This window comes from Amphiura filiformis, chromosome 12, assembly GCF_039555335.1.
Source record: "Amphiura filiformis chromosome 12, Afil_fr2py, whole genome shotgun sequence".
In the NCBI taxonomy this organism is placed as follows: domain Eukaryota; kingdom Metazoa; phylum Echinodermata; class Ophiuroidea; order Amphilepidida; family Amphiuridae; genus Amphiura; species Amphiura filiformis.
Genome location: NC_092639.1, coordinates 42,146,541 through 42,157,277, shown reverse-complemented (window position 1 = coordinate 42,157,277; position 10,737 = coordinate 42,146,541). Strand labels below are relative to the sequence as shown.

The following is a 10,737-nucleotide window of genomic DNA, read 5'->3' as shown; positions in this document are numbered from 1 at the left end:
CGTACATGTTTCTGATCTATGTGTAAATGTGTTGAGCTGATCATGCATGCTAAGGCAAACATTGTACAAACCTTAACACTGTTAGTGTTAAGATTGCAATTGCCATAAGTTGATTTTGGGCCTTTTCCAAAATGATGCCAGAGGTACATTACATTATTTTATTCCCCATGCAGGTCAATCCAATATGGTGGTGGATTTCCCATTCCATGAGCATTGAGTGATATATGTCGCATGTGGATCCAAGGGGGTATTATCTGAACCATGAGTAACTGCATAATATCTCCATATTAAACTTTCAATTAATGTTAAGTGTGTTGTGACATATTTCAAATAATACATGTATGTTCCTTTTGGTAGTTTTTGGAAATGTTTTCAGTGTCAAAAAGTTTTGAAGTGTGTAAATATTGTATAATCTGAATTTCATAATAATGAGTATGGCATTATTGATTGCAAAATGACTGTTTTACATAATATGTATATACTTGTAAAGAGAGAAATGTTGTAAATTAATGTAAAATATAAAATAGTGAGTTTCAAAATGGTAAATTCACATACAAAATGATGTAAATTTCTGAGCATAAATTGGCTGAAAGGGACAGCACGTTTTATAAAATAGTAAAAGTTGATGTTATGGAATAAGCAGTACTTTATTAACTCTAATGCAAGTGTCGACTGCAGACTACAAGTTTCAAGTTTTGTTTTTAATTTAAAGATTTTAGAATTGTAAATTTTCATGGCCATATTTAGTATGAGCATGAAAAATGCATTAAAATGAGTACAAACAAGCCTAGTATTGGTTCAGTGGTTCTTAAGGTAGCTCTTGATATTTTGAGAAAATATTGCAAAACTTTGACTTTTTATGTTGAAGCCTATGGCAAGCATGAAAGGGCATTAATGTTTGCTGATAAACATAATTGTGATTTGTTCATAATCCCTATCTAACACTGAAGTGCATAGGCTTGCGCTTAGGAACCGGGGGGGGGCTTGAGGAGGCTCAGCCCCCTCAATAATTTTGGGGCGGGCTGGAATACCTTTCAGCCCCCTCAATAATCCTAGGTGAAGTTAAAAAATTGTGATAAAATGGGTCTTTGTGAGATATATTTTGCAACATTTTCTGACTGCCCCCCCCCAGTGTGCCCCACAATTTTTTTTCAAAGTTTCAGCCACCTCCCCCCATGTTGAAAATCTTCCTAAGCCAATTAAGTGCTTTAATGAAATTCACTGAACTCGAGTAGCTAATAAAGCCTGAAGTGGCTTTGCACTGTTAAAAATCATCAGTAACAATGCTCCCTGTATTTCTGCCAGGATAGTATGCACTGGCGTGTCCAGGATCTGTTCCTGCGGGGGCCTCAGAGGGGCTTTCAGAGTTATGCGGGGGACTTAATGGCTAAAATCGCCAAAAAACGACTGATTTGACATGATTTTTAACAAAGACCCCCGGACACGCCACTGGTATGTGTTCTAGGGTTGTACTAATTCTGAGCACTGGGGAGGGTAAAATTTGGGAGGGGGCAAAGAATTTTTTGGCAGGCCGGGGAGGGGGTTGAGCAATTTTGGGTAGGCTGGGGGAAGCAATTATTGGCTTGTCATTTGAAAATTGTACCATGGGGGGTTTCATATTTATTGCACAATCCCACAACAGCATGTATTTAAAGTACAGCAGTCAGTTATTATACATATATTACATGCCTATATGAGTGTGATAGTATATAAATATTGACCTCTATGAGGGGCATGGTTAAAATTATAGACCCAAGGTGATGTCAAAACCATCACTATGTCCCGAGGCGTAGTCGAGGGGCATAGTCATGGTTTTGAGATCACCGCGGGCCTATAATTTTAACCATGCTCCGAATAAAAAGCAGTCAATATTTGTTTTATATACCAAATCTTAAGATCATGTCATCTGCTTGGTTAAAAGCATCGATTTTGGGAAGAGAAAGTAATAGTTTCAAGGCAGTTGGTAGTTTTTATGTAAAACAAACTCATATTGAAATTGTCTGGTGCATTGACCTTCCAAGTAATATAATGAAGGCTGACGACAATTGAGAACAAATAACCATGACGTCATTGCACTAGACAATTTCGGCGCTGGAATATTGAATATCTCGTGTTGAGAGCTAGAGACGGCTGTTTTTATTCGTTTTTATTGTCAATATGAGTTTGTTTTAAATAAAAAAATCGTGCTTCTTTTAATCATTACTGATTACTGTACGGATGCACATACTCAGTATACCAAAAGCTTTCCTATTTTCATTAAAATGAACTTTTTAAATGTTGGTATGTGGTATGTTATACCAATTGTAATTCATAAGCATTAAGATGAGATTGCTCATCTTAAACCAATTACCGGTAATTAAATTGATGCAACTTTTGATCAGATTTGTTTCTCTGCAGACATGCATCATTTTATCGTAGGCCTACTCAGCTCTCGAAGATAACTATGCGCTCCGAAAATTTCAGACATACATGACATATAGCCAGACATGTAGCCGTGATAAATGCAATAGCCTCCATCTTCCTCTTGACTCATTGGATAACAAATATCTTGTTCAAGTGTAAATGTACAAACAAACACACACTAAAAGGCAAGTCCATCCCAGTGGCGTATTGGGGCTCCAGATCCCCACCAGTGCAGGGAAAAAAGAAGAAGAGAGAGAGGGGATAATTCACCTTGGGGTACAGCACGTATTCGGAAAAAGAAGAAACGGGTCATCCCCGTTAATATAGCTCTGCCACAGCCATTACCCCATTCCCCGGGCCCCATTCACAAGGCATCTAAGGCAATCGGCCATTCCTAGACTGTCAAACAATCTTAATAGGACTTGTAACATACCATAATGTGGCTCAGAACATTAGCACCAAAATGCATCCTCTACCATGTCTACCTAGACCATTAATACCATATCTATAACCTCGGGTCTAGTCACTGAGGATGAAAATATATGGCTAATTGACGTCAAATCACTTTGAATGTCCACTTGATTTAACAGAGCCACTTTCCTTCTCAGTATACGCAATGACTGCGGCTCGTAATTTGGTCAGCTTTTTTGCACCGAGCAAAAGACCAAAGTTATTCTGTATTATAAATTGTTTGCCCTGGCTCTGAAGGATACCTGGCCAATGGAAGCCGATGGTAGAAAGACAAACATAGACCATATCACTTGGTGCACTATCATCTGGAATTCCTAGGTTCTTGACGTAGAGAGATTCCAATTTGGGAACATGCGGTATTGCTCTCAATATTGCTTCCGTGATGATGAACCCGTTGTTATGAGGAATGTTGGTACATTTCAGATGTGACCCCAAAGAGAACATAAGACTGGTCAACAGAGGCAGAAACTGGATGCCTTTCGTCAACGCAATGACACCATCTTGTGATATGTTGGCGTTTATTAAGGACAATGTATCCAAGGATGGACAGTGTCGAAGCTGGTAAGCAAGTTTTGCCATAGAACCGCCGACGTTATTCCAAGATAAGTCCAAATGCTTTAACTTCTTACCGTATTGCAAGAAGTCAGCCAGAACGTCTACATGAGCTTCTTCAAGCTTTGTTTCTCTCATTACCAATTCGTGAAGCGACGACATCAATGGCTTTAACTGCTGGACAGCACAACCGATCTGAGTGCTCACCAGGTGTACCTTTTGGACCGAAGGATGAAGATGTGACAATAATGCCGATGCACTTTCTGACGTCAGAGTTGTGTTGGTCAAAGACAACGATCTGAGTGTCTTCTGCCGAGCTAAACAATTGCTTATCACCTGGGCATTGACATCAACATTTCCAAGTTCAAGTTTTCTCAAACCGCTTGAGGTTTCTCTGTTAATAAGCTTTGAAATGTCAAGTTTCTGCCAACCTTTAGCCAAAACAGTTATGTCTTTCAGTCGTGACAGTCTTCCGATAGCGTCGGACAATGCAAGTTGACTCGATAAACTAGGAAAACCTGGAGCTTCAGGTTCCCAGCTCAGGACCAATATCCCAACTTCTGTCATTTCACGCAACATTTCTGCTAATTCGTTCGCTGCTTCTGACGAAAAAGACACCTTTATCTCTGAAACTGTCGACAGAAACGACTCCGCTTTACTATGCGCAGCATGTTTGACGAGATGGTGAAAATCCTTAATTGCAAGTTTCGGATTCTGTCGAATTTCCAGGATGTGTGATTTGAAAAGAGGTTGCAGCCACATATGCAAGGATTGGTAGTCAAGATGACTCTCACGAAGGATTCTGAAAAATGAGTACATATCCTTCTTGGTGTTGTTTGTAATGCCACCAATGCGAAGGCTCTCTGTGGTACGATGTTGTAGAATTTGAATGACATGAGGAATTATCAAGCTTGCCGCCTTCTCACTCAAACCACAAGCGAAGCTTAGTAGGTCGACCTGTGCTAGAATTGCAGTATCTTCCTTGATATGATCAAGGTAAGCCCTAAATTCCTCTTCATTCGTTCTAAGTAGAGAAACCCAATAGCAGGCGCCAGAATATTCCTGAATAGATTTATGAAGAAAGCTTACAGCAGTTTTCATATTTAATCTTGATCTCAGACGTTCTTTTGTGAGCACACCTACTTGACAAGCTACAGAGAGGACATCCTCTGTAAATTCAGTATCCAGGAAAACACACTTCCCTTCGTATAAGCAACCACCCAGTGCAACCTTCCCAATCGTCAACAGAACCTCTTGAAGATCAACAAGTTCGGAGGTGCCGTAAGCTTTCTTATAACGTCTCCATAGGTAATCCACAACCTGTTCGTATAGTTCCGTGTACCTCTCAGGAAGTCGTTGATCGTCGCTCCAGAGAAGGCACAGCATCAGCAGCATCACTGGTATCTGCGCTAGACTCTTCACAGACGGGGACTTGCGTATCTCTTCAGCTAAACTTTCCGCGGCTTGGTGATCATCTTTGAAGAATTTCTTGATATACACGTCTATGTTTTCTTCCGAGAATCCCGTAAGCTTAACTTGTACATACTGTTTTTGATATTCTCCTAAGCTCTCAACCTTGTATGGTCGACTCGTTACCACCACGCACGTGTCTCTCATCTTTCGATTTGCCAATATGCATTGTACATCGTGTATCAATTTCTTTGGAAGTGCTTCAAATGAGTTTTCATCTAGGCCGTCGAACAGGACCAGTACCGCATCTCCATGCGTTTCCAAATATGTGCTTAAATCCTGTCTTCTTACTGCGGTGTCCAGAGGAAGAATCTGCTCAACAATCGCATCAACTAGTGACTTACTTATGTCCATTTCTCTGAGACTAAGTATGAACAATAGCTTATAGCTCGAGAAAATACTTCTCTTGTGGATTACTCCACGTAGCTCTCTCGCCCAGTCGTACGCCAGTTTTGCCACGGTAGTGGATTTTCCACTGCCGGCAAAGCCTGTCACTAAAACTCTATTTAATCTTTGCTTATTTTTTCCCTTTAAATCTATCAAGTCCTCTGAACCTTGCAATGGTTTACCTGCATTTCCTAGCAGAAGTTTGTCATCTACACCTAAAGTCAAATCTACAAATATGTCGTCCAGATCTACTACGTCATGACCCCATGGCAATAATTGGACGGTTCCCATTTGTTGCTCGTAAAAGGTGATCAGCTCTTTCTGGCATATTTTGCGAAACTGCATGGTGCTTGAAGATGATGGCGAACTCAGAATAGGTACACTGTGTGGAGGAATATCTAAACGAACGAACAAAAGATGGAAAAAATGCGTCATTATTATGTTGAGAGAATTCGTAAGCACAGAAAAGATCAAGCTCATGACCATCAATCCATCAGGAATCAGTGAAACAGTGGGAATAAGTGAGCAAAGGTTAGGCACAGTAACCAGCTTCAAATATCTTTGTGTGGTGATCATGATGATATCAGATGAAGGGTCGGAACCTGAAGTGCTCTCCAGGATCGCATAAACAACCAGTCCTGTATGCTTGTGAATCGTGAACACTGACAGCAGACCTGGAAAGGAGAGTACAAGCTCTGGAGTTCAGGTGTTTCCGTAAGATCCTCAACATCTCATATAAAGACTACATGACCAACGAGGAGGTACGGACCAGGGTGAAGCAAGCTATCGGTCCCTATGGCGACTTACTATATAACAACAGTCAGGCAACGTAAACTACTGTGGTACGGCCACATCTCTCACTCTGGGTTAGCAAAAGTATCCCTACAGGGTACAGTGAATGGTTCAAGAAAAAGAGGAAGACAGAAAAAGAGATGGGAAGACAACATAAAAGAATGGACTGGCCTGATCGATCTACCCATTAATTCCTATTGAAATATATATTATAAAGTTATTATGTAATCATGGTATACGATCTTATCATGTAAGCCTACCTTCTCGATTCCTCAGATGACATTGACTCAATGTCTCTGCAAGATCAAGACGTCCACTTTTGCCCAAGACATCCGCCAATCGTGCCTCTAAATCATCTTCAAGGTAGTGCTTTCTTCTCAGGATACCAGCATGTTGAAGACCCGATCTTCTGTCTTGGGGAAATCTTGTTTCAATCTGTCAATCTCATCTCGACGAAGACCAAGTTGTGTGGCTATCATCTGCCATTCCATACCGATATGCGAGGATAACATTTCTAGAGATTGGTCGTTTACGCCACGTGGGAGCGAAAGCTCTAAATTTGAATTTGAGGTAGAAAAGAAAGTTATTAAACCAAAACAGGCAAATGTGTTGACGAAGAAATGGTTTCAATGCATTTTCAGGCGTAAGGGTATATGTACCGGGTACGTGTACTTCTAACTTCTCTTTTGTCCTGTCGTTACGTACAACATTCAGGACAGGGCAGGAAGTTACCATCATGACCATGGGCCAAATGGGTTCGAGCTCAGGGCCCCAAATTGCCCTCTGCGTCTTCCTGAACATGACTTTCCTTATCCTTTTTAGCCCCAAAACACCATGTTTAGGGCCACAATAGGGTAACATTGCACAATTGTGTTCGCTTCGTGCGCACTGGCCCTTTATATAGCAAAAAAAATAATTATTCATCTTCATATTGTGCTAAAATAGATTGAAATATTTTGCCCGCTTCGCGCGCAAGGTCCTAGTAAATTCAGAACAAAATATGGTCATCTCTCTCTCTCAATTTTAAAATTCCGCGACATTGTCGATCTTATACAAAAGTATCTTACCGTCCGTGTGTATCATCTGATGCAAATTAACAGCAAGATCACTTCGACCACAGCGTGTCAGTGCGTTAACCAACCCATCTTGGTAATCCGTATCACGAGTTTGGGATTGTTTCCAGTCTACCAACATACTGAATATTTTGTCTTCCGTATTAGTGTAGTCTCTTCCAAGTCTTTCTATCTGGTCTGGACGAAAACCAAGTTGAATTGCTAGACTCTTCCATTCATCTCCAATGTGGGACGAAAGTCTTCGTAAGAAGACTTCATTAATGATTGGTGGATCTGTATACGCAAGAATATTATTAAACATATGGTGGACAGTTGGATAGCGTTGCACGAAGTGATATATATCTTTTGAATTTGCCAGGGTTTTTTATCCCACTTGAAATATTGCCCTTCTTTTGGACGTCACATTTCAAAAATGCTTATTGTCACTTTAGACCCGTCAGACCCGGGTCCGATCCCCTGTGATGGACACATGCCTGGATATTGACGAAAGGGGAATGAAAATGTATTCGTTTAATTGAAAAAATCTAAGATTTGAGTTCAGATTTCCGCTCTGGTATGTTTAGAACTTGACCTTTGACCTTTTTACCTATAACTCAAGAACTGTATGTCGGAAACAGATCAAACTATTCTTTTTCTGAATCATTATAATGAGAGCAATACATTGATATGGTTTAAAAAAAGATTTGACCAACTTAAATTCCACTCATGCATAAGCGGCTATTTTGGATTTATGCAAATTAGACACTGTTCCACTATTTGGATTTTGGGGGACATTTTGATGTGTTATTTAATATGCTTTTCTGAAATGAATGGTGATTAAATGGATTCTGTTGCAATTAGTGGTGGATTAACCACTTATTTATCTTAATTTAACTTGTTTTTTTTTAACCTGAACATTTTGGTAGATGTTTATATGTATTGCGAACAGTTTTACCGGATACGTATACAATTTATAAGCTTTACTCATACGTCATAGGCCTATATCGATACTATAATAAAAAATAAAACGATAGCAACGTACGTTTGCACTTTCATGGGACATGAAAGCGCACCAGATACATCAAATTGCATTCTGAATACGGAGGAATGTCCTTCTGATATCAAATTAATTTGAAATTCGCAAATTATTTTAAAAAAATTATATTTTGACATTTAACAGTCCTCGAAGTAAACTTTGTAAATCTTATGATGTAGTTGGAAGGAAACGCCGTCTATCATTTGAAAAATTCGCCCTTCCGACTTCCTAATGCGAAGAAAGCAGAGGGTTGTCATTGGGTACATGTCCAATCAGGCGTACGGCAGGGCACTGTACTTGGTCCTTTACTTTTCCTTTTATATATAAATGACCTACCAGACAACATCACCTGCGCTGTTCGACTATTCGCCGACGACTGTGTTATTTACCGGACCATTATACGAACGACTTTGACGCTGACGAACTCCGATCCAGACAGACCTTGACAGGTTGTCCGAGTGGGAGGAAAAATGGCAAATGAAATTTAATCCAGAGAAATGTTTTGTGCTAAATGACTCATTCACACAATCCTAAGACCCGCACATACTCACTTGCAAATACTATCCTCCAGGAAACAAATTCTCACACATACCTTGGCGTCGAGATCGCCAACGACTTAAAATGGAACAAACACATAGGGAAATAGGGCTCTGGGTTTTGTCAAAAGAAACTTACGCTCATGTACAGAGGATATCAAACAACTAGCGTACCAGTCTCTAATTAGACCATCTCTGGAGTATAGCTCAGCAGTGTGGGACCCTTATACTGCTGAAAAAATCTACCAACTAGAAGCAGTACTGAGAAGGGCCATACGTTTCGTCAAGAATAACTATGACAAGAGAGCTAGTGTATACCGAAATGTTAAAGAACTCAAACTGGTCGTCACTACAGCAAAGACGTAAGATAGCAAGACTGTCAACTTTCCAGAAAGCATACCAGGGTTATTATACCTGTCCATCCCTATCCGAACATTGCTACGCCCGGTTGACACGTACAACACGTCGCTCACACAACAAAGCATTTTACAAGTACAATCATCTAAAGACTGTTATAAGCACTCTTTTTTACCTAGGACTCTTAAGGAGTGGAACAGTTTGCCAGAGGAGATAGTAAATATCAAAGACCCCAAACAATTCAAGACACAAGTCATTTAACTACCAGTAACTTAGCGTCTATGCGCACACCATCACCACAACCCGGTTCGTCAGCTTCCCCACCAGGGGTGTTGAACTGTATACAAAGAAGAAGAAACAGGAGAAAGCGTTCAGGCCAGGTAAACTTACTAATAGTTGTCTTACCCATAGTTAATGCGATGTTGGAATTTTCAGTTCCTAACTGCGAGAATTATCAGTCGTAGGTCTATTATACATGGCTGCCATTGTACACCACTATCACAATCACTTTGGTGTGATATGATGAAATTCATGACCTATGGACCTCATTTTCAGGAAGTGTTCAAATACTGGCGTACTTCCGTGTTTCATACTACGTCGTTGCTTGTCGATCATTAACAAATATACGCAACCATAATGCATAACAACCGATTTTAAGCATAGATTATAGTCTCAGTGCTCAGTGAAGTAGTTTAAGTATTTTAAGACGCGGTATTGTTGGTCGAAGCAGCCAAAATATTGATTTTCATTATCTTAATCAATATATTATTGAAAAATACCACTTTGATGTTTTGCACAAGTTCGTTCTACAAATCATATACTTTAAAACCTTCTTGATTTATTGTTGTTAATGAGTTATATGTACGTTTTACAAAAGTGTTGTTGTTTCAGCCCTCTTTACAACATAACTCAAGAACCACAGCACCTACAAAAGTATATCTGTAATATTTGAATTCTTCTACACACTTGCTATGAAATGATCAATGCAATTTTTGCCAAAGCTTTCTACCATTCGCAAGATGTTGTGAACTACCAAATCGCAACAGTTTAAAATAGTTGCTAACCTTAAAGCTGCAATTTAGTGATCGTTTTAGATAAAAATCGGTAGCCCCACCCCTTTTTTTTAAAAGCTGATTTTTATAACTTATTTTACGCGTTTTCAAACTTACACCATGCAATATAGAATAGCTTAGAACCTTTCTATGGAACCAGTCCGCAAATCATAGACTCTAAAGACAAGGGCTTTCCCACAACATATTGGCAGGTAAAATGAGCACTGTCTTGACATAAGTGTTTACAATGAACGTTTTGTTACATTTAAATAGCAAAATGAAACACACAACTTTTTAATTTTTCAAGTTCAACGAATCTTTATTTCATAAAGTACAGAACAAGAAAACGAACATCTCCAAAGAGGCATGCGTAACTTCACCATTACGAACATTCATATTGTATTAAATATCAACAAGACCTGTAGTCAGGGGGCGACGCACACCCTCCCCTAATCAACGAAAGGTCCGCCTGTACAATATTTTGAATGATTAGACTTTTGCCAAGTCTTAGAATGTTGTGACTACATTGTTAGAAAACGTGCAAAATTGCATGTTTTAGCCCATTTTCCTCAAATTGCAAATATAATATTTGCAAGTTAGAACTAACTAAAGGATTAAGATTTAGCTAT

General features: G+C 39.5%; 1 protein-coding gene across 1 annotated transcript; it reads right to left on the bottom strand.

Moving 5' to 3' along the window:
• Positions 1-2,767: 2,767 nt before the first annotated feature.
• Positions 2,768-9,579, bottom strand: LOC140166222 (NLR family CARD domain-containing protein 4-like). The gene is given in 5 exon segments (XM_072189623.1): positions 2,768-5,681; positions 6,336-6,453; positions 6,456-6,628; positions 7,143-7,421; positions 9,462-9,579. Coding segments are annotated over 5 exon segments (3,291 nt in total). The 5' UTR covers positions 9,466-9,579; the 3' UTR covers positions 2,768-2,964.
• Between the last annotated feature and the right edge of the window lie 1,158 nt (positions 9,580-10,737).